This window comes from Musa acuminata, chromosome BXJ1-11 (assembly GCF_036884655.1).
Source record: "Musa acuminata AAA Group cultivar baxijiao chromosome BXJ1-11, Cavendish_Baxijiao_AAA, whole genome shotgun sequence".
Taxonomy (NCBI): Eukaryota; Viridiplantae; Streptophyta; class Magnoliopsida; order Zingiberales; family Musaceae; genus Musa; species Musa acuminata.
Window position 1 is genome coordinate 6,797,915 of NC_088337.1, and position 25,046 is coordinate 6,822,960.

The 25,046-nt window shown below is 37.8% G+C and overlaps 2 protein-coding genes and 1 long non-coding RNA gene across 6 annotated transcripts; 2 read left to right on the forward strand and 1 right to left on the reverse strand.

Annotated features, from left to right (window-relative positions):
- Nucleotides 1-142: 142 nt before the first annotated feature.
- Nucleotides 143-4,403, reverse strand: LOC135597089 (pentatricopeptide repeat-containing protein At3g09040, mitochondrial-like). 3 transcript variants are annotated; one of them, XM_065089574.1, is made up of 4 exons: nt 3,784-4,403; nt 1,331-3,678; nt 1,065-1,202; nt 143-957 (listed from the first exon to the last, which is right to left on the reverse strand). In XM_065089574.1, exons 1-2 carry the CDS (start codon nt 4,232-4,234, stop codon nt 1,811-1,813), a joined length of 2,319 nt encoding a protein of 772 aa, XP_064945646.1. In that variant the 5' UTR covers nt 4,235-4,403; the 3' UTR covers nt 143-957; nt 1,065-1,202; nt 1,331-1,810. The 3 variants fall into 3 exon arrangements, with proteins under 3 accessions (XP_064945646.1, XP_064945645.1, XP_064945644.1); XM_065089573.1 differs by having other exon boundaries at nt 1,374-4,402; XM_065089572.1 differs by having other exon boundaries at nt 1,331-4,402.
- A 2,895-nt stretch (nt 4,404-7,298) lies between these two features.
- LOC103970704 (sorting nexin 2B) lies at nt 7,299-13,062 on the forward strand. The gene is made up of 5 exons (XM_009384596.3): nt 7,299-8,446; nt 9,562-9,771; nt 9,879-10,136; nt 11,386-11,472; nt 12,716-13,062. The coding sequence occupies exons 1-5, from the start codon at nt 7,502-7,504 to the stop codon at nt 12,794-12,796; spliced, it is 1,581 nt and encodes a 526-aa protein (XP_009382871.2). The 5' UTR covers nt 7,299-7,501; the 3' UTR covers nt 12,797-13,062.
- A 5,213-nt stretch (nt 13,063-18,275) lies between these two features.
- On the forward strand, nt 18,276-24,959 carry LOC135597091 (uncharacterized). 2 transcript variants are annotated; one of them, XR_010481115.1, is made up of 2 exons: nt 18,276-18,605; nt 18,777-24,959. It is a non-coding gene; the product is annotated as an uncharacterized LOC135597091 (long non-coding RNA). The 2 variants fall into 2 exon arrangements; XR_010481114.1 differs by having other exon boundaries at nt 19,434-24,959.
- Nucleotides 24,960-25,046: the final 87 nt, after the last annotated feature.

A 25,046-nucleotide genomic window follows, 5' to 3' on the forward strand; every position in this document is an offset into this window, starting at 1 on the left:
GAAATATATATTACATCTCTGTAGTCATTGGAATGATACCCTTGGCAAAAAAATTAGAGTAGACATACCTGCTTTGTTGTGTTTACTGATAGTTTCAGATCCCCCTTGCTGAATGAAGAACACCACACTCATATTCCAAGAATAATGGGAAGAGTAAGAGTTCATTTATGACAATCAGATGCAAGTTCATGCAAATATACATTCTTCTTCACAACATGGTGACTTAGTACTGCAGTCTTCTCTCTGGTAAAGCTGGATGTGCCATTCATCAAGATTGATCCATCACAACACTCTTTGCAGTCATTGAGGACATCATTTTTCCGTTATTCTAACCAGTTCAAAAAAGATAACTCATATAACCTTGGAGATGAAAAAAATGGATTCTTATAGCTACATTAATTAACTTGTAAGCCTCATATTATATTCTATGCAGAAGAGAATAATCAACATAAATAAGTGTCGGAATGGATTGTTAGGTCATGTGTTATTGTCCAACCTTTTTGAGGTTATCAAAAGTTTAGTTCTTCCAACTCCAACTAGGAACTGACCCTATAGATCCTGTGATGCATATAAAGCGAAGGATGGAAGATACAAGGTATGGCTCCTAATCGATCTTGCATTGACAGAGAAGTCATGGAAATTTGAGATTAGTGAAAGCACTGCGTTTCGTCAACAAGCTCAGGCGCTTTGCTCAACTGCAGTAGTGCATGGTGACTTCTATTTGCACGTCCCCCAAACTTGGAAGCTTCTTCAGCTGCATTAGCTGTCTTCAATCATGTGTTTTATAATGCTTGGTGTCTTAACATCTTGATTCACTTTGCAGTCTGTTGTTACTCGATCAGAGTGGATATGGCATTTGACATTGCTGGCTCAGTTTCACTGCATGCTTGAAGGGACTCCCAGTTATGATGGATCGACAAAGAAGTACATCCTTTTGACTGCTTTTCTTCTATCTTCCTGACATGGTGCACAGAAAAATCAAAGAAAACGATTTGATGAATACCTGCAATGGACACTGCCGAAGAATTTGACAGTAAGATGTACCTTAGTGTTAAGTAATTTACCTTTTGGCCAGTTGCAGGAGAGAGTGCAGCCCAAAGAATGATCTCTCTTGGCATGTCCAAATATATGACATTAGAGGCCAAAGAAATCCCAGCACTTGGAAGTGGGGATATGGTGAGGACAGCAGAAACATCTTAAATCTTGCATAAGAAGGAATATAGGAATATGTCAATGCAAGTCTAAAGAGTCACTAAATTCTGCTTCCAGAATCTAATCAAAACACATAAAATGATTGCTAAAATTCCTAGGAATGATCTAAATCACCTACATGTCTTATCGGCATTGGGTGAAGACAAAGGATTGAGGTAAACCTTCATAATCACCGTTTTGGCAAACTTTCCCAAGTATCTTTTGTTTGGCTGGTGCAAGGGACACCAACTTAGAGACTTTGCAAGAGACTTTAAATTCTAGTCTCTTTTGTCTTCAAATCTAATTACCATTGAATAGGCATCCTCTGGTTGAAGATCCAGCCATCAGCTGATTCCTAAGCTTTTTACATCAGCTAAGAATATACATGGGGAAGTAATGTTCTGCAGGCAACTTGTTCACTGTTATAGCAGTGTCTCTGACACCAGTTGATCAACCTCACGACCAAGAGCATTTTTTATTAACTTCAACTGATAACTTTAACATATGAAGGTAAAAAGTTCCATAAGCTGCTCCCTTGCAAAATTCACCTCTAATGACATCTCCGAAACACTGAATCCCCATGATTGTTTGCAATAATTTGATTAATCAGACCTGTGGCTTAGGTGGAAATTATACTATATCCACATGCCTTCTGAATTCTGTTCATTTCCATTTTGATCCTCATTCTTTCAGCATCCTTCCATTTTTCATCTCCTGCATATACATTTGCCATTAATGCATAGGCACTGTCATTATCTGGCACTAACTTAAGGATCCGTTCAGCAGCCAATTCGGCCATCTCTTTATTCCCATAACTACGACATCCACTTAATAGTGATATCCAGATAGAAGGCCAAGGTTCAAAAGGCATGCTCTCAATGACATCTTTAGCCTTTTCAAGAAGTCCATTTCGTGCAAAAAGATCAACCAAGCAGGCAAAATTATCTTTCGAAGGTGACATCCCATAAACATTGCTTATGGATTCAAACACAAATCGCCCTTGATCCACTAGACCCAGATGACTACAAGCTGCAATAACTGCTACAAATGTGGCTTGGGTAGGATACGAATTAGCATATTTCATTTGTTCAAAGATTTCAATGGCTTCTATTATGAGGCCATGATGTGCAAAAGCAGTGATCATGGTATTAAAGAGGATGGCGTCAATACAATCTCTTGAGATGTTCTCAAAGACCTTCTTAGAGCTTGCAATGTCTCCGCACTTTGCATAGGCATCTATGATAGCACTTGCTACACATAAATGCTTCCCAAATCCTCTCTTGATTATATGTGCATGAATGCATGTGGATTGGTCAAGCAAAGCAATATTAGCACACGCATTTAGAGCACAAGACAAGATGACATCATCTGGTTTTTCACCTGAATCTCTCAAGCAATTTAGAAATGAGAGGGCTTCACTGCTGAAGCCAAGTTTTAGAAATGCAGAAATCATGGCTCCCCAAGACACCAAATCCAATGTTCTAATATCTTGGAAAATCTTAAAACAGGATGTAACCGATCCAAAACTAGCATAAGCATTAATCATTGAACTGCATACAGAGCAACACGAATCAAAACCCAACTTGATGATTCTGGCATGGATCTGCTTACCAGTGTGTTGATGTTGGATCCCCTGACAAGCACCCAAGACGTTTGAGTATGTGAATTCATCTGCTTCAATATCCGATTCAATCAAGCTGCAAAATAGTTGCAAGGTCTTTATGCCATACCCATTTAAGTTGTACCCTGCAATCATCTCGTTGCATAGGATGATATTCCTAGAAGGGTGACTAACGAACAAAAGATCAGCACTGTCCATCAAACTGCATCTGGAGAACATGTTTATCAGTGAGTTGACAACCAAGTCATAATGGAAGTATCCGAGATGGTAGGCAAAGCAGCAGAACTGAAGCCCCAGCAGAAGACCATCTGTTGCACCACAAAGTCTGATTATAATGGAGAAAGTAACATGGTCTGGTCTAAAACCAGCTAATAACATACTAGAGAACAAATTCACAACTTCACTCACATCCTCCTCTTTGGCAAGGCCAGAAATTACTGTGTTCCAGGAAGAATTGTCTTTATCCAGTACATGGTAGAAGACATTTAAAGCAGAGTTCTTCCTGCCAGTTCTGAAGTACATATCAATAAGAGAATTCATCACAATGGTATTTGATTCAAACTCATTTCGCACAATCAAGCAATGAACTTGTTGCCCATAATTCAAATCCCCCGTCACTATGCACCCTTTCAAAGCACTAATGTAAGTAACCTGGTCAGGAATCAGCCCCTTCCGGATCACAAAAACTAAACATTGTATCACATTGTGGCTATAGCCATTTAGTGCATACCCCTCAATGATTGCATTCCAACAAGCCAAGTCTGGCTCATCTATACTCTCAAAAACAAGCTCCGCATCTTCAATGTTCCTGCACTTAGCATGCATCCAGAGCAGCGCACTACCGACAAATTGGTTTGTGTCCAGTCCTAGCTTCAAAGCAACACAATGAAGAGAAAAGCCAAATTTGATTTGGTCAATGATTGCACATGCACTCAAGACACTAGCAAGAGCGAACTCGTTAGGAATGAAACCTGATCTCATCATCTCCATATATAACCCTAGACCCATCTCAAGCTTATTGTTATTGACCGATCCCGATATCATGGAGGTCCAAGAAACGAGGTTCTTGTCAGTCATTTCATCGAACAAGTTGGATGCACGATCCAAAGCCTTACATTTGCAGTACATGGTCAGCAGGTTATTCTGGGAGTAGGTGTCCGGGGAGAACCCGGACTTGATGACCTGGGCATGGATCTGGGATCCCAGGATGGACGAGTTGGTCCGCCAGGAGAGAGTTAGAGCATGAGAGAGGGTCTTTTGGTCCTTCCGAGCATAGAGGTCGGAGATTGGCACAGGGATGCGATGCGGATGACTGGTTGAGCACGAACGGGCACGGAATGAGGAAGAGAGTTGGAGCGATTTGGTTGTGGAGAGCGAGAATGGATTGTAATTCGAGGGTAAACAAATCCTGATCGCTCTCATTGCAGGAGAAGGTTGACAGAGGTCTCATGACCGAGGCAACAAACGCGCTAGGGAGAGAGAGAGAGAGAGCCCAATACCTTCCCGCCGAACTTACCTAACTCGTGCTTCCATAGAAGATGTGGGGCCCGCAGAAGCGAGAGAGAGAGAGTCAGACCGAGCTCGACGACTTCTCCACCCAACGTTCTTTATCTCGTGGTGATTCGGTGCAAGATGTGGGACCCGCTTACGGGAGAGAGAGAAAGCCCAACGCCTACCCCGACGCAAATTTCTTGTCTCGTGTCGATTTGATGCAAGATGTGGGGCCCGCAGAAAGGAGGCAGAGAGTGAGAGCGACCCGGAACGCGATCGCCACCCACCTTTCTTTTCTCCGTGTTGATTCGACGCAAGATGTGGGGCCCACAGAAGGGAGAGAGCGACAGACGAGAGTGAGCGACGCCTTCCCCGCCCAAGTTTCTTATCTCGTGGGGATTTGATAGATAATGTTGGGGCCCCCATAAAGGAGGAGAGAGCGAGAGAGATCGAAACGCCTTTCCCCGCCAGGCTTACTTCTCCCCTGTTGAATTCGAGAGAAGACGTGGGACCCTCTGAAGGGAGAGAGAGAGAGAGAGAGAGCGCAACCCCTTCCCACCCGACGATCACATAGCCACTTCCTCACCTCGTGATTATTCGAATAAAGATGTGGGTCCCATAACGCTTCTCGGATCAAGTGTGGAGGGTACGACGAGAGTAAGTTGCTTCTGGTGACCGATATTGCTAGTGTAGGATAGGACAGAGACAAGGAACATAGTTTTTGGGGGTCTGAGGGTACCATAAAAATGTTACGTGTGCGTGCCGATAAGTAGTTCAAAAATATAAGACTACATATAGCCCCATATAATTACGAAATAAATAAATAAATATGGAACTATGAGATAGATAGATAGAGAGAGAGAGAGAGAGAGAGAGAGATGGCAATGTCGACGTTTGGGACTTTGGAATGATGTCTATGTCATCTCTTTGTTTTTTTCTTTTTCACCCTTTTCCTTAAAGTGATACTGTACTTGTGATCTTTCACAAAGAAGAAAGTGATATCCATTATGGTATGATTGGTATGGACGTCTACATGGATGACATATATCGATATGTCACCACAATATAGCACCCACTAGGGTGAGTGCAACTCCTCTACGGCATTGTCCATGGAGAACTCTACAATGCGACACTTTCAAATGAGTCTAAGTCGTCACCCAAAAAAAAAAAGGAAAGAAAAGTGATTGTTAAAAGATAAAATTGTGTCTTTGTTATGACATCTTGATTGATACTATATTATCATACAATATGTTTTGATAAGTCTCATCTTTGAATTCATATAAAATCATCTTGTAAAAAAATTAAAAATATTAGCGAAATATATAAATAGATATTACAAAATATAAAAAAAACATTCGTCAAAAACTCGACATGTTCGAGATGACCAATATTCAATCAATAATTGAGTCACATGAACATTAACCAAATATCAAATACTAATTATAAAAACCCGTTAGCTCACTGTATTTATCATTTACTTGAAATCTTCAAATTGTTTTATTACTAACTTGAATATCTAAGGATCATATCGAACACCTCACAAAATCTTGATATTTATACGTGTCAGCATCAGATCTAGATTTCTTGTTCGTACCGGTTCGAAACAAATCAGATTGATCCAATATTCACTGATATTTTCCCATATCATTCATAATATTTTAGCACTTGTACAATATATTTCATATTCTTTATGTATATATATATATATATATATATATATATATATATATATCTATATATACGGTAATCATCGATATAATTACTTTAATTTTTCATTAAATATACATATATAATATAAATTTAACTATTTTTTCTTCTTAAGAATGTGTAATATTTTTAAGGATACTGAAATATATCTAAATACCTAAATTGGAATTGAAATATTTATGAGGTTTAGAGTATTTTAAAATAGAAAAGTGTGTTGGTTCGAGTTTGTATAATAACAATATCAATAAAGTCACAAATCTTAATTATTTAGGATCGATTACATGAATATTGTATTATCGTTGAGATCCATAAAGAATATTTTTAATTAATTTAACAATAATTTAATATTGTGTATCATTTATAATAAAATCTTTTTAGTCTCTCTTAATCTCTCCGGCATCAATCTTTCGAGGTTGGAGTTCGTGTACTTCATAATTATTTTGAAGTCTGAATTCAGGTATATAATCCTCATCATTCTTAATATAAGTAAGAGATGATAGATTTTTTTTACAAATATATAAGTTTATTTATTCAAATTAAACAAAGTTTAGGTAACCTTTAAGTATTTTTAGATTAATTAAGATAGGATAAATGTTAATTTTTCTAATTATTCATGTATTTTTACAAAATATAAATAGTAAAAAAGGATGTTCAAATCCTACATTTTATGATATATTATTAAAATATTTACCAATTAAATAAACACACCTTTGCAAATGATGAATGTGCCAACCCTTAATTACATGCAACTAAATATCACATGACTCACCATAATAGTTTGACATGCTATGTTAAATGCTACAAGCATTTTTGCCGGAGAATAACTTCAATTATTAAAGATGGAAGCCCCAAATTGTGGATTCCATCTCTTAATGGCTGTTCAAAAAATTATTTTTTTCGGTGAATAATAGCTCATACTATAATTAAAACTAGAGAGAATATTACATATTTAATACTTAATTAAAAATAAATATACTAATTATACTTTAACAGTAATTAAAAAATAAAAACAATTCTATTTTACATCCCATAAATCATATCAGGCAAAGCCATATATATATATATATATATATATATATATATATATTATATATATATATCCATGGTGGGCAACGTGATGCTACATTGGGTCAAATACCAAACTCTAAATAGAACCAATCATGAACAGAGATCTAAGTAAATTACCTATTTTCTACCTGGGGTCTGATTTGCTGGCGTTATTTGACTGGTCAATTGGTCGACGATGGAGACAACTCATGATCCAATCCGTCCCCCGTCCGTCTGATACACTATCCGGCTTATTCCGTTCCCCGTCTTCCCTAACCCGACGCTCCGTCTTTAGATCTCTTCGCCGCCGTTATCCGGAACGCCGTATTCCGCCTTCGTTACGCCCGCCCTATCCCGCGTCCGCTATCGACAGCTGATGTCGTCGCTGTTCTTCTGGAGTTAATTTAGCGGAGCAGAGGGAACGAGCGATTGGAATAAGGAGAGATGGAAGCCCTACCAGTCGCCGGTGACCGGCGAGGCATCCTCTCCGCGGTCCCCGCCGCTCTGAACGGTGGCGATCCCCTCCTGCACCCCTCTCCGGCCCCCGATTCGCCGCCGCTTCCCTCCGCCCCTGGCGCCCTTGACCCCGACGCCATCTTCTCCCTCTTTGACCCGTCCGAGAATGGCGGAGATGACGGCGATGACGGCGGCGACGCCCCCGTCTCACCCCGCGGCAGCGATGCGCCTTCTCGATCCGCCCGATCCTCGGCCTCCGAGTACTCCAGGATCACCGTCTCCGATCCCCAGAAAGAACAGGAGACCACCTCCTCCCTCGTCCCCGGCTCCGGCTTCTATGTCACCTACCTCATCACCACCCGGTTCGTCAGCGGCAGCGGCGGCGGGCTGGTGGAGATCCGCGTCCGGAGGCGGTTTAAAGACGTGGTCGCCCTTGCTGATCGCCTCAGCGAGGCCTACCGGGGGTACTTTGTCCCGCAGCGGCCTGACAAGAGCGTGGTCGAGGGCCAGGTGATGCAGAAGCACGAGTTCGTCGAGCAGCGCCGATCCGCCATCGAGAAGTACCTAAACCGGCTGGCTGCTCATCCGGTGATCGTGAAGAGCGATGAGCTAAGGGTGTTTCTTAGGATGCCGGTGAAGTCGCCATCGCCGAGCACGGAAGTGGCATTGAGGATGTCGGATGGGGTGGGGGCACTATCAAAGCAGGTCTCGGGGGAGACGAGAGGGAGGAACGTTGCAGTGGCGACACAAGGTGTGGTGCAGCCGGCAAAGGGAAGGAGGGATTTTATGAGGATGTTCAGGGAGCTGAAGCAGGCAGTGACCAATGATTGGGGAGGTGTGAAGCCATTGGTAGTGGAGGAGGATAAAGAATTCTTGGAGAAGAAAGGGAAGTTGCAAGATTTGGAGCAGCAGCTCACAACTGCTTCCAAGCAGGTATGTGTTGACTGCTTATAATTAGGGAGGAAAATTTTTAGTTCATTTAGTTCCCTTGACCATATGGAAACTGCCTCCTTTTCAAATTTAGCTTCTTAGTAGAATTTAGGTTGACATGTTTATAAGTTTGTTCGAGATTTTGTGAAATTGTGGAACTTACCTTAGAGTGAGCGGTTTGCATTGCGATAAAATTGCTCGCTATTTAATGTTTTAAATGTAATGACCATGGTGTACAATATTTAGTCATGAGTCATGGTGAGTATACTTTTTGGGATGTCTTTAGTACTAAAAATGAACATAGCACCTATTGACTAACTAGGCGTGCCTGAATACCAGCTGGAGGAGGAGAATTAACTAAGCAAGTAACAAAGGTGTCCCAATTTTGTGTAGAGAACACATCTACACATCCTCTACTTAGATCCTTTATTTGAAGTTCAGAGAATCAGTTGAATATGCACAATAGTGATCTTGACATTCTAGATGGTATAGAGAAATATTATGCAATAAATCAAGAGCTTAATCTATTCCATATGTGAAAGGTACGTGAAACTATCGGTGTGTGGCTCATGACACCCATGTGTGGCAACCACATCAATCATGCCTTGCCAAACTTCATGACCCCTATGTGTGTGGTTTCTGTGATTGACCTGACCATCAACCAATTTGAGCCTGGTCTAAAATGTAAGGATGAAGTAGCCTTGACTCAGTCGATCAATACAGTGTAGCCTTGTTCTGAGAAAGAAAAGCACAGGGTAGTGTTGCTGGATTGAGAACCCCAGACAGGGTGTCAGTCAATGAACAAAAAAGGAGCAGGGTTGTTATTTGCAAGGGCATTTCGATATTATGTAGTTTTCCTAGGTTAGTAGGGTATTGATAACAGAATAACATAAGTTAGTCTATGAGCTACTAAACTACATTAAGAGTGCTATTTTTCTGCAATTTTCAACTACAAAACTAGTTTGATTTACTCTAATCCATTTTCTTCTATTCCTTGAACTACAGAACCACTAGTAAAGAAGCATATCTTTAACATTCAACTTATGTTCCTGCATGTGTCCATTTTTATAAGTTTTGTTGAACTAGAAGAAAGGTTTGCTTCATTTGTTTCTATGCAGGCTGAGGCACTTGTGAAAGCAAAACAGGATATTGGAGACACAATGGGTGAGTTGGGCCTTACATTCGTCAAACTTGCAAAATTTGAAATGGAAAATGCCACTTATCATTCGCAGAGATCACGGGCTGCGGAAATTAAACATTTTGCAACTGCTGCTCTGAGAACAAGTAGATTCTATCGAGAATCAAATACACAGACGGTCAAACATCTGGTAGTTTATTACAGAGCATGTCTTTATATAGATACAGATACCATTGTTTGACAGAATATTTTTCTTGATGTTGTATGATTACATGTACCTTATCATCTTATTGGCAGGATACTCTCCATGAATATTTGGGCCTGATGCTAGCTGTTCACAGTGCATTCTCCGATCGTTCAACTGCACTGTTGACAGTACAAACACTTACATCAGATTTGTCTTCCTTGCTTGCAAGGGAAGAAAAATTGGAAGCATCTTCAATGAGATTTGGTGGAGACAAGTCCAAGATCCATAGAATTGAAGAGATGAGAGAAACAATCAGAAATACTGAAGATGCTAAAATCTGTGCCATTAAAGATTATGAGTGTATCAAGGTAATCCTGTTGTTGCTATTGTAAGCCCACAGAGTTGAATAAGGAGTTACAGCATTCTTAAATGACAAAATAATTTAACCTTTTCCCTTTTAAATTGTTTGATATATAATTGTTTGACCCTTTTGATAATCCTAGAATTGCCAATATTTTGAAGTGAGAGAAAGTTTAACCAATCACTTTAACTTGTTAACAGTTTTTATGAACATGATAAAAAGGACACTGTAGCATGTCGATATCTTGTATGCATAAAAAAGATATGGTGTCTTTTCTTCTTTTTTTTTCTTCTGTGCCACAATTTCATGTTCTGTACTAAATTTTGGAAACGATTCTATGCATAATGAGCAGTACGAGTCCCAGCATTGTTATATACCTTTGAAGTTCTAAATGTAACCAAGTTGCTCTAACTGTGATTTGTCATGATTTAATTTTATTGCATATGGCTACCATTTTGTCTGCATTCTAATCATACTAGAAATATCACAAGTTATTCAATTTAACCTTTGATATTGGCTGCGCTGCTGTTCTGTCAACACAAAAATTCTTGCATTTTAATTTTGTTCCATTTTATGGTTCTTACTGTATTTTAATTTCATTCCATTACTTCAATTAAGGATTTAAACACTGATCTTGTTCTAATTTTCTCATTAGATGAATGCATGCTAAAAGTTGAACAGATATTGTTGCATCTGTTTTGTTATTCAAGTTGGAAAATCTTCTATTACCATCAAAACCACATATTTTTTATAACATGTTTTACATAAGTTAGTATGTATATTTGTTTCTATGGTTTAAAATAATGTAGATCATGCTTCATGCCATTGATCTGCAATATAGGCTCTCTGTTTGATTTTAAGGATTGAAATTCAATCCTCCTGTTAGGGTACTAGCTCAAATCTACAGATGCACCAACACATATTCATCGAGTTGCTCCATGTTTACATTGTGGAAACTGACATAAGAATGTTTGTTTCTACTTGCATCATGCATTTTTAAGTTCTGGAGTTATGTTTGATATACTTTAGGATATTTGAAAAAGGATGTTGTTCAACAAAATATCATATATTCTACTGGCTTCATTTTTCTTCTAGCTATCTGAGGTCTGCTTTAGAAATCTAGACTGTAATTTATCCAGTTCATGAATTCATTCGAAACTGCAATTTCTACTGCAGCATGATTTATGGTGTTTGAGTTGAAGTGTTTCCTATAAACTTTAATGGATATATCTTATTCAGTTATAGTGGTAATGCAGGAAAACAACAAGAATGAACTTGAGAGGCTAGACAGGGAGAGACATGAGGATTTTCTAGTGATGCTTAAAGGTTTTGTCAGTAATCAGGTACACTCACTCTTGATTTAGTAATATCTATCGTTGTCAGAGAATTTTAACTACCTAATAAGCTTGTCAAGCTTTCTTTCAAATATTTTGTGTGGACTATGCTTATGAGTAGTGAAAATACAAGTTGTGATTGAAAGTGACAATAAATGAAGAGAGCAAATCGGTAATTTTTCATTATTTGTGTTTTGGTCTTAAATTGCTTTATGAAGTCGCTCAACATTAAGGAATATGAATAATTCTAGGAAATATTGTATGAATAGCAAATAACTTAACCTCACCAACTCCGATTATTTCAAAAATGTATGGAATGACATTTGTTCCTGAGTTGCTATAAGACATAATGCCTTGTCTTACAAAAAACTATAGGACCTATTATTTGAGCATGTAGGAGTAGGGTTTGCCTTTTTGGGTACGGGACCCCTTCCAGCAAATTGCTGGAACGGTGCATACTGGTCTGTACCGGTGTATCAAGACACGGTACACTAGCGTGTACTAGTGGCTCCGCAACGAAGAAAAAGAAAGAGAAGTGGAAGGTGCGATAGAGGAACAAAGGAGGAAGCAAGAGGGAAGAAGAGGAAGAAGGAAGAATAAGAAAGAAGAGGAGGAAAAGAACGGCGGCAACATACCTAGGAAGCAACGACAACAATAGTGAGGAGGTGCCATCTTACGTGACGGTGATGCGATAGCGACAGCAGTAGGGAAGCGGCGATAGTGAGACAGTAGCATCTTGCTCAACGATGAAGCAACAGCGATGGCAGAGGCAAAGCGTTGATGGCAAAACAATGACACCTTATGCAATGGCGAAGTAGTAGCAGTAGCACAGGCGAAGCAGCGACAGTAAGGCCGCGACACCTTACGCAAGAAGAAGGCTTGTGTTCGCGAGCCCTAATCTCTTTTTTTAAATGCTGATTTGGACATGGGTCCCACCATTTCTTTGAATATTTTATTAATTTAACTGGATTGCTTGGTATAGGGTGGTTCGCATACCACTTCTTTGTCGGACTAGTACATACCGCCTATATCAAGCGATATACTACCGCATCACAAACCATGTGTGGGAGCCTTGTTAACATCATGCAACATCCTTTATGGTAGTAAAGCATCAAGACATCGTCTATGCAAATGATTTCAACGTTTTGTGCTTATTTTATAAGAAGATTAACTTTATGCACGTCATATGAGATTGTCACTTGGACATATTTCCCTTTCCTCTATGGGTACTTATGAGGTCATGATATTTCAGGTGATTTACGCAGAAAAGATTGCCAATGTGTGGGCAAATGTTGCAGAAGAAACAAAAGGATACACAAGCCAAAGCAAGTAAGTAGGAACATGTATAGTTCAGATTTCAGCACTTTTCTTTTGTACTCAAGCATGTAAACTAGCTTTTTCTGGCCAGCAACTCCAAATAAGCACATTTCCTTGGAGATCGGTTTGTGCAATTTTGTGATTTTTCAGATCTGTACCATTGGGTCACTAGATTTTGAGTGTGACCTGGCATCTACTATAAACTGTTATTTTTATTCAGATCACCGCAACATTATATGCAATATTTGATATTAGAAATATTAATTTGGTGGATTATGTTCAGACATCAAATTGCTATGATATTAGATATTAGATCTGTGCTTAAGCAGAATTCAGAGGTTTCACTGACATTACAGATACGTGCACTAGATAAGGCATGGGATATCAATTAATTTTAACATAACTGATGATTATATTAATTAGTTAAATATATCTTGTAGAAATGAATTTATCCATCTCTACTTTCATCCATAATTTTATGATTTCTTTGATCCCCTTATTCTCATCCACGCCCAGAGCTAACATGTGTGTGGAAGAGAACACTGGAACTTTGGAAATCAAGGTGGAATTCTCTTCCCTCCATATATTATTATACTTATTCATTATTATTTTGTCAATAAGTATAGATGGTGTGATGAGAAAGTAGAAAAAGACAAGAAGAGACTCTCTCCTCAGGTCTCTCTCTCCTTGTATGAATCAGGATTTTCTAGTTTCCCAACTTGCTAGGCAGCTTACCAAGTCTTCAAGTCGACAATACTACACTGGGTGAGTAAAGGAAAACAATTTAGATATGTGACCTGACATGATTAAACAATCAATGAGATCATCCAAGAGGTGAGAGGAAACCAGTTGAGATTAGAAACTTAAGCTAGATACACAGTCAACACTTTGGTCTTCCTCTTCTTCGTTTTATTAAGAAAAGGATTTAGCAACTCTCTGTCAGGGATACAATGATGCTGATGGAATATTATCAAACTCTTAAGATGGATCAAAATGTAGCAGTTCATCTATTAGCAAGTCATTCTGATGGTGATTCATATCTCTTTATAAGGCAGTGTTGAACAACTTTTCTCATAGGTTTTTCTCATTTGAAACTTGCTCTTCATTCTCTTTTCCATTTGGCTTTAAATTATTCTCATTTCTGCACTTTCCTTGTCATAAAAATAAGAAATATTTAAGTGGAAGACAATTGTTTTCTTATATTCACACACACTGCATATACTAAAATATAGAATTTAACTAATCTGACTTTAGGAATCATGTGGCAATAATTGGTGATTTTAGTTGTAGAAGTTGATCCACTAAGTAATAACAAGGTAAGAAACTTGTGCTTCTTAGATCATGCAGATCTTTGAAGAGTTAAAAAAGATGACTACATGGAACAATATCTATGCAACATTCTAGCAAATATTACAATGTTCTTTTGTTCATGCTGTACAAATAGTTCACTGCAAACCAGATGTTTTTTGTTCATGCAGTACAATAATCCACTGCAAACCAAATGGTATTTATATACCAAAATAGGCTGTATATATATTGATATATTGGGATTTTAGTAGTAGATTAAAGACCATGAAAATGATGTGATCATTTCCTGAGGAAACGAAATGAACACCAAGTTTCTGTGAAGTCAAACTTTCTTTTGTCTGGAAACCAACTTAGATAAAGTCCCAAGATTGTGAAAGAAATATATCTGTCAAACACCACTTAATTTTAGGTTTTGGTCATTATCTGACAACAACAAGAAAATATGGCATAAAATGAAGTCATGACTCCACCTTCATGATCTGATATGAGCCATGTCCCAAGGAAGAAAGTTTGAAATATGTCTCTGTCAAACGAGGCTTTGGTCATTATTGACAACAAAAATAAAAAGTCATGACTCCACCTTCATGATTTGATGAGTCATGACTGCTTCAACAATTTAATACAAAATGGACTTCTTGATTGAGCGTTACTAAAGTCTTATCAGGAAAATTGAAAGTCTAATCTGCCTGCATTTTATCTCTTGAAATATATGCAGTTCTTGCTTTCAAGTATTCAAGGTAAAAAATCATGGATTGACTTGCATTTTATTTTCTTCCTTTTACTTTGTTATATTTATGTTTCTTCATTTAGAAGTGGATTGTCTTGTATTAGTGTGTGGATGGATGTGGAACTATTTAAGTGTTAGGACATGTCTTCACTCATTGTATTCTCATTTGTTCTCTCTTCTAAGCTGCCAAAAGTTAGATGAAACCATATGGAGATAGCTTAAGGATCATCATCATCATCATATATATATATATATATATATATCTTTAATGCCTAAAAGAGACTAGTTAAAAGGTAGAAAATTTGAGTCTTTCCAAGTATTTTTATAGGAGCTGTTGAAGTCGAAGCACGGTAGGAAGTGAAACCAACACACTATTTCAAAACTTTTTTTCTTGTGGACAATTTGTAGGCATCAACGGGGTAGATTTTTTTTTTTTTTTGAATGAAAGAAATTTAACTTAGATTAAAGAGTTCGTACAAGGACTAGGAGGCATATCGCCACTCCAAAAAAAGAAACATTATGTAGCCTTGCAAGTTTTGCTAAAATGTGAGCCATTGTGTTCTGCTGTCTTGGCATATGATTCCATTCTATTACATTTGTCTTCTTTGCAAAATGGAAGATGTCTAGTGTCAAGTTTGGGTGGAAGGGATTTTGTTTGATACATGCGGGGTGAGAGAGAGAGAGAGAGAGAGAGAGAGAGAGAGAGAGAGAGAGAGAGAGAGAGAGAGAGAATGAGTTACTGGAACTAATTATCATGATCAACTTATATATAGAGAATAATATTGGAGAGAAGAAAGAAGATTTTACCAAGCCATCAGATGTCTCGAGTAGTAAGGAGAAGCCATGAAGCTCAGGATGGATAGCGCATTGGATGAGAACTTGGGAGTTCCTTCCTCATCTTCTATGGCGCTATCCCTCCTGAGCTTTACAGATTCTTCCATACTTTTTTCATACTTCATCCTCACAACCCACAAAATGGCCTACTATATAGTCATGAGGGTGATATGGTGCAGGTCTCTCCACTAAACTTGAGAAATCAGAGAGAGAGAGAGAGAGAGAGAGAGAGGATTGAGGAAAGATTGTGACCAGGAGGGTCTATTTATAGTTGAGTCCATGTGTGGGTGGTGACTGGCGAAGAGAGATGAGAGAAGGGATAAGACAAGAGTCACGCCACATGGGCATAGGAACCTAGTATTCAAACTATTTAAAATGCATATACTCTATGTAGAGGTGTGGCCTCTGTGGCAGTCCTCCTCTCTTTTCTCTACAGGGAGAGTAAACTTCTCTCCTCCTGTGAAGGTTCTGTAACCAGTAGGAAAAGCTCTATGGCTTTTCTCCCTGGACGATTGACATTACTATGCTCTGCATGAGGTCTATGGATGGGTTGGTGGAAATTTAAGCTGCACCAATCATTTCCAGATAGATGACTGATGCCTCATGGTAGATGGTGGTAGTTTTCTCTCGACTTTAGTCCTTGGAAGGGCCAGGCATTTCATCAGAGAGCTGAGCTTTGTCAGATCAATTGTTTCTTTTTATTTTTTTTTGTCAGATCAAGTTGAACATGTGGGCTTTACAAGCTTTGGTGCTTGACCTTTGGGTCCATCAGGACAGTAATCTGGCAATAATGAGATCATCAAGAAATAGATCTTGTAAGTGGTTTCTGAATCTTCGATGTGTTTTCCTTTTTGCCTTGTTCTTCAGACTACACCAGAATACATTATTGCTAGTTTTCCAGGTTTTATATGGTTAACAATGTTGAGCTTTAACTCCTTCCATCTCTTAGATGTTCCTGTGCAGTCTCACTCACAAAGTCCTTGGTCCTCTCACATGTACCCCAGGGGAGTGGACAACTCCTTAGCTCAACTTATCATCACTATCCTACAGAGATACATCAAACAATATGTGAGCATAACCATGAAGGTTTCTTTCTCTACCGTTCGCATATATGAAACTCATTTTTGCTACTTCCTTTTGTTTGCCTTGTTCTTCATAGTAAAATCCAGAACACATCATTTCTAGTTTTCAAGATCTTTTATGGCTTTCCTTCCATCTCTGAGTTAATTAGTTCCTTCGTTCTTAACATATCATTACTGTCACCATGAGTTTTCTTTCTCTTCTGTTTGGTGTCTTTGTTCTTCAGAATACACCAGAACACATCATTACTAGTTTTCCAGCTCTCACATGAGAATGCTAATTTGGACCTCTTTAACATGTACAAGGAGAGTGAACAGCTCCTATATTTAGCTCACATCACAACATAACCATGAGTTTTCCTTCTCTGCACAATATCAAGTCATTGCAGACATTATCATTGTCAGAGAGAAATAGATGCCAAACTATTGCTGATAAGAAGAATGGGAAGGGGGTGAACGGTAGAATATAGTATGTCCTCGGTAAAAGAAGAGAGCCTTTTACATAGATGAGTGGGGTAGAGACAGGGATGAGAGAGTCAAGGGGGAAGAAATGGGCGTTGTTCCCTCGAGGACAAGCTCCCTGTCCGCGGACTGTCTCTCGGGACTTGGGGCACCTCCGGTCCCGTGGCTCGTCCGGCTCTTCTGACCCCGTCGTACGTACCGCCTCCGCCTACTCCGGCGTCGTCATCAACACCGAGGACGTCGCCGGAGTGGGAAGAGGACATGCATGCCTGCATGCATGAAGGCAAGCCAAGTTGGCCCCTACGCCGCCCCCCTCCCCTCGCCTTGCCTATCTTTCCGCTGACACGCACCAATTATTTATGCGCCTTTGGCTGCACCTATTTGGACGTTCTAGACCTTTGCCTGTTGACCCATCTTCCCTCCTTCCCTCCCTCAATTTATAATTGAAAAAAAAGGGAGATAATTTCCCTTTTTTAAACAAAGCAAAATTAATCCATCATGAGATCCAAATTTCGATCTCTATTTCTCTCTCATGATTCAAACTTGGGCCCGATCTTATCAAGTCCAAGCTAGTTAGATGTTGTGTTGATCGAGGTAAGTCAAGTAAAGTTACTATAATAGTTGTCAAATTGGGTCGAACCAAATTACTGTTCACTGAATTGATTGAGATAGACTGAACTATGATTGACATCTATCGATATATCATTTCCGAACGAGCCGGCTCTTTCTAAATCTTGTATATGATTTTTGTGCTTATCTCGTGTATGGGTGGAGGATCATAATATTTGCAAATTCATATGCAAATTTTAGAATTTTATAGAAATAAATATGTTTTTTTTCAAACTTTAGGAGGATAGAGATGTAAATTACAGGTTATCTCTCATAATTAATTATATTTAATATCTTAAGTCCTATATTTTCAAGAGTTGTATTAAGATCTTTATATTTATAAAAGTGAAACATTTCAGTCCTATTACTCTAAAAAAATCTCTCATGCTCTTAATTTTTAATCTTATGAAATTATATTTTTTGATTTTGTATAAGAATCTCAATGTTTTATTTACGTAAGTACATAGATACCCATATAATTTTTAAAAATATAAGGATCAAAATATTAAAAATAATTAATTATAAAAAATAATCTGTAATTAGTCCATTAACCCACATGGACCATACTACATAGTGGGTCGGATTCAGATCGGGTAAAGCTCACGGCTCAAGAAGAAATTCTGAACGGTGAGATATTGCTGTAAGATTTGCGCTCCATCAGGTGCTGCTCCGGACACGGTCGGAGAAGCGGTACGAACCCTATACCTCTTCGGCCGATCTTTTGCTCCCCCGTCGAGTCGTCTTTTCCTCTGGTCGCGCTCGAGGCCCAGGGTTCCGATTCGCAGTGCGAGGCATCGTATTAAGCGGTAAGCAATCATCTCCCACTTCAAATTTTACGTGAATCGGATCAACATAGCTACTGCTCTCGAGTAGATCTGTGCGATTCATTGAGAAAAAGCAGGAATCTTATTTCTTACTCGGGTCGAGCTCGTGAAGCGTGAATCTTGACACCTTGTTCTTGTTATAATTTCATTCAGGTTTTTCGTTCAGTAATTCAAGAAAGTTCGAATCTTGTTCTTGAGTAAAACCCTCGTCTCTATTGGTTTAATCGAAACTAGAAATACAAGAAGCAGGATTTTCTCTGCTCCTTGCGCTCCGATTCCTTTAGTTTGGCTTCGAGGCAGACTCTTTAATGTTCTTCCTCATGAACCCAGGAAATGGCCACCCTCTTCTCTGGTAATTGGCAGCTGTTCTCATTCTTTCCTATGCATCCATCTTCGGATATTGTCTACTACCAAATCATTTTACTTCACTTAATAAAGCTCAGAATTTTGGGTGAGTAGCTGATGCAGAAGTAGGTTTTCTTTTCCACTGCTTTGGGTGCAATCTTATTTGTTTAAAGATTTCTCTTCTGGCGCCACTATATAGCTTTTTTGGATTTCATGTCAGCTTTAGGCTCATCTTGAGAAGAGTTGTCTGTGTCAAAATCCATTCGCATTTTTTCCCTCACACAATTTTGTTTTCATGCTGTAGCATATTCCCTTTATAGAAGCATTGCTTTTACTATTTGAAGGAGAAATCCATGTAGCTCTCTCTCTCTAATCTTTATCGATGAAGACTAAGTTGAATCTTAAATTTCGATGATGAAACTAATTGATAATGTTATGATCTAATCTATGTTTTGAGTGACGCAGGACTAGTTTTGATCAGAAAAGGTAAATTGAATAAAGCAGGAGGAATCAGATATTGGACCGAAGTTAAACATGTGAGAAGATTATAGGGTCGGTCGACGTGTCGGGAGAAGGCTTCATACCGTGAATTCAAGCATCAGACCGAAGAATTGGATATTGCGCTAAGGTGATCGGAAGTTGCGGGTGTCAACATGCCAATTGGGCAATACGCCGAAGGAGAGGACGATGCGCCGAAAGATCGAACGAAGCATCGGAAGAACCAAAGACATGTCGGACAACAGATGATTCGTGCTTTATAATAATTTGTCTAGATCGAGTTAGTTTAGGTCGTAATTGGGTTGGTTTAGAATGTAATTAAGTTAACTCAATTATGAGCCAACTGGGCCCAAAGTGGAACTGTTTTGGGCCAAAAGAAGTGCCCATTCACTGACCCAAAAGTTGGGCCAAGTAGTGGTAGCCAGACTAAGCGATACCTTCAAGCGATGGTACCGTCCAGATATAGTCTTCTAGACCGTGTCAAGCAATGGTACCACCTAGTGTCAGTGCTGCAAGCGGTAGTACCGCCCAGCACAAGCGATGATACTGCTAGGACCGGGGAAACCCGAGATGAGACCCTTTTTGGCTCTCATTTTGAAGTCATTTGGGGTCAATAAATATCCCAGCTATTCTTGCATGGAGAAGCAATAATTTAAGCAGAAAGGAGTTATTATTCTAAATTGAAAAAGTGTCAAGTGTCCTCCTCCTCTTTAAGTTTCGGGCTTAGTCTATGAGAGGTATGAAGCTTGTAAGGGTTGTCTCCCAAACCCGTGAAAAGGAGAAAGAGTGTAAAAGGATAGTTGGCCTTCGCCTATTGAAGGAAGACCGGTAGTGGAAGCCGGTGGCCTCGAGTGAAAAGGAATCTGGAGTGGATGTAGGTCACAACGATCGAACCACTATAAATCGATTTGCATTTCTGTTTTGCTATTTTCTTTTATTACAAACTACTTTACTTCCTCGTTACTTTAGCTGCACACTCTTACGAACGTTTTCAAAGTTAAACATTGTCGAAACGATTTTATCGTACGAAGATTTTCGACTCGACGTGATTTTTACGTACTCACTAATTCATCCCCCCATTCTCTTAGTACTGATTCGATTCTAACAATTGGTATTAGAGTCACGTTTTTCTCATTTAGTTTAACACCAAAGAGAAATGACTCTTTTGTATGAAGCCGAGTGAAATTATTGTTGACATGTACACTCGTTTTACGGATGTCGTTAATAGTTTAAAAGCACTTAGTAAAAGTTTTTTAAATCTTGAACTTATCAATAACATTTTACGTCTTCCTAAAAATTAGGATCCTAAAGTATCTGCAATACAATAGGCAAAAGACTTAAACAAGTTCTCACTTGAAGAACTTATCGGGTCATTAATGACCTATGAAATGATATGCAAGACACACGATGAACTGATGAACTTGATGAACATGAGAATAACCTTTCAAAGAACAGGAAAGATTTGACACTTAAAATAATAGAATACCACTTGAGTGATAACTCAAGTGATTATGATGATGACCTTGAACTTCTCACAATAAAGCTTAAAATATTCTTAAAATAAGAATCAAAGAGTAAAAATGAACTTAAAAAGAAGAATCTACCAAAGAAGAAGAAAGTTTTAAAAGTTGCTTGGGACGAATTGAGCTCATTCGAAGACGAGAGACAAACCAACAAAGACAAGGTGTCAAACTACGTCTTAATGGCTTTTGACAACGAGGTAATCAAAACCCTCTTAGTTTACTATGAAATTACTTGATGCATTTCATAAGTTATTTTTAAATTAGTATATAAAATATAAAAATTAAATAAAAGAGGATCATGTTTTTCTTACTAGTGTTTTTGAAAAATTTAAAAAAAATTAATCATGACATTTGCATTTCTTTATGATAAAGAAACAAAATATTAGATTTAAATCTAATGCTTGTACACCTAATAAGATTAATCCTATATCTGTTTTTAAGAAGCAATAATATGTATCTTGATGATTTCTGTATTGCTTTTTGATTTTGATTGAAAATGCTTTATGTTTAATAAAATCATGTTTAATGTTTTAATGATGTAATGAAGTAATAATGTGTATATTCTCATATTGCTTTTCAATTATAAATGATGATGCATGGTCTTTGTATGAAAAACTAGAGCATGAAATCAATCACAAATTTTGGAACTAAAAGAACTAGAGTTATTTTTAATCTTATAGGAATCTATCTACGTTGCTTTCATTGAATTTTTTGAAATGTAATTTTGATGATGATTCGTTTTAATAATGAGATGATATATATCCAATCTAATCATTTATCGATGTTTGTGACATGAGATGTATTTTATATAAAATATTTTTTCTTGATTCACGTATGATTTACTCGTCTAAGAGAAGATTTATCCAAATGAATCTTGATTCTTGACATTAATAATTTGAGATTTATTTGAATCAAAATATCTTATTTGATCTCCTATGATTCTATTCATTATTTACTAAAAAGGAGATCTGTGAAGATGAATCATTCACGAATTGATCTTTCGTAATTATGATTTATATATCTCATGATATAATTGAATCATTGATTAAAAAAAAAGATAGATTAATGAATCTATTTGTCTTTTTTTAATAAATCTCTTGAAAATGATTTTGATGATTTAAATTTGAATGAGTCTTATCTATAACATGATCTTGATTTTTTTTGGAATTATAACATGACATTTTTTATGAATCAAGATCATTTACTATGATTCTTCTTTTCGCTATTTGAGTCATCCAAAAAGAATCATAATTTTTCTTTTGATTTTTCGATATTCACAATTTGAAATTTGGTTCATGACTCTATTCAAGAAGTGTATATCTCATCATCCAATTAATTTTTCTTGATATTTTTCATATGATGATATGAAATTATGCATGAAATACTCATGATATTATGTTGATGCATACAAATGAGAAGTTATGATCTATGCATGGTAGGATGCAATGTAATTTGATATTTTGATACCATCATGATTTGAAATATTTATGATTTAGAATGATACATACAATACTTATGATTTTTTTATAAAATGATATGAAAGTCAACAATTGTCATTTTCTGAAATGATACCTTATTTCAATATGCGATATTGAAATAAGATTGATATTTTATCCTTCTGATGATTTAGAATGTGATGTAAAGGGAAAAGAATTGTAACATTGTATGCTTCCTTTCTTTTTTACAATGATAAAAGGGGAGAAAAATTTATTAACTTGCACATTACAAAAGGAAAACTTGTTAGGAAGCAAAATTGCTAGATTGCACTTCTCAAAAGAGAAGAAAGAACTTGAACATCACCAAGAATTACTAGATTGCAATATCAAGAGAAACAAGTGTTATCTTGCCTATCTCAAGAAGCAAAACTTATAAACTTGCATATCTTTACAAACTAGCATAACTTAAAATTGTTGTTAGTTTGTATGTTGTAAAACTTACCCATCTTAAAAATTTACTAGATGCACTTTTCCTTTTTTGTTGATGACAAAGGAGGAGAAGTAACGATGATGATTTGAATCATATGTGGTCTGATGTATTTTTATATTTTGAAACATTACATGATTTTCTGAATTTAAAGGTTCTATCAATATGACATATTTATAGGGGGAGTTAAGGTTAACTCTGTCATCAATTGGTTGTCATCATAAAAAAGGAGGAGATTGTTGAATCTCAGATTTTGATGATGTTATGATTTAATCTGTATTTTAAGTGACGTAGGACTAGCTTCAATTAGGAGAGACAAATTGATTAAAGCACGAGGAATCGGATATTGGGTCGGAGTTAAACATGTCAGAAGATTGGACGTCGGACCAGAGGATCGGTCGATGTGTCAGCAGAAGGCTTCGTGCCGTGAGTTTGAGCATCGGGCCGAAGGATCGGACATTGAGACAAGGAGATCGGAAGTTGCGGGTGTCAACATGCCGATTGGGCAATATGCCGAAGGATCATACGAAGCGTTGAAAGAACCAATGACATGTCGGACAATAGATGATTTGTGCTTTATAGCAATTTGTCTATCTCGAGTTAGTTTAGGTCGTAATTAGGTTGGTTTATAATGCAATTAAATCAACTCAATTATGGGCCAATTGGGCTTAAAGTAGGATTGTTTTGGTCCAAGAGAGAGACCCATTCAGTGACCCAAAAATTGGGTCAGGCGGTGGCACCGCTAGTGGCTCAGTCTCCGAGACACGGTCGCCAAGATTGTGTCAAGCAATAGTATCGCCAGATTGAGCGGTGGTACCACCCAGACCACTGCCTAGTATGGCGGTACTACCGCCCAAACACAGTCTTCCAAATTATGTCAAGCGGTGGTATCGTTTAGTGTCAGTGCTGCATGCAGTAGTATCGCCCAGCACAGGTGATGGTACCGTCAGGACCCGAGAAACCCGAGATGAGAATTTTTTTGGCTCTAATTTTGAAGTTATTTGGGATCTATAAATACCCCAGCTATTCCTCCATGGAGAAGCAAAAAATTTGAACAGAAATGTGTTGTTATTCTAAGTTGAAAAAGTGCTAAGTATCCTCGTCTTTAAGTTTGGGGCTTAGTCTAAGAAAGGTGTAAGGCTTGTAATGGTTGTCTCTTAAACATGTGAAGAGGAGAAAAGTATAAAAGGATAGTTGGTCTTCGCCTATTGAAGGAAGACTGGTAGTGGAAGCCGGTGGCCTCAAGTGAAGAGGAATCGAGAGTGGATGTAGGTCACGACGATCGAACCACTATAAATCGGTTTGCATTTCTATTTTACTATTTTTCTTCATTGCAAACTGCTTTACTTTCTTATTATTTTAGCTACTTACTCTTACGAACGCTTTCAAAGTTAAACATTGTCGAAACGATTTTATCGTACGAAGATTTTCGACTCGACGTGATTTTTACGTACGCACTCCCCCCTTTTAATGCTACTCAATCCTACCACAGTTTTTTTTCTTGGGCATCCTTGTTCAATGAACTAGAAGTCATGCAATGCATCTAAATATTCCACCATGACCAAAAGGTATGACTCTTCATCTTGTGTTTCAATTTCTCCGCTAATTGGAATGAATGCCTGCTTTGACCCCTGAGATTCTAGCATATCATGAACCCACCAGTCATCAGTTCATTGCGGAAGTTCATATTGTATGTTCTTTTAAGAAATTTGTGGTTGGGCATTTGCTCAGCATGTTTTGCTGTACTTTATGGACATTAATAGCCTGTGTTGTTTCTTTAGTGCTTGACAGAATTTGTATCCATCAGTTTACTACTACCGGTTGTTTCAATCTTATGTTCCCTAAAGCAGCCAAGGATATATCTGATGCTCCATAGAATCAAACTAGTATCATCCTGATGCATCTGTATAGGCCAAGTCTGATGCTTTTAGTTTCTGGTTTTGCCTTCTCCATTTGTCTCCTGTATTTGCCTGAGGTTTTACATCTCAAAGATGATTGAAATTTGATGAGCCTAAACTACTAAATCAAAGTTTATTTACTATAGTCATCTAATCCTATAAACCAATTCAGTTTATCCTATTAACTAATATCTGTTCTGATAATAATTATCATAATCTCGATTGATGAGATAGTT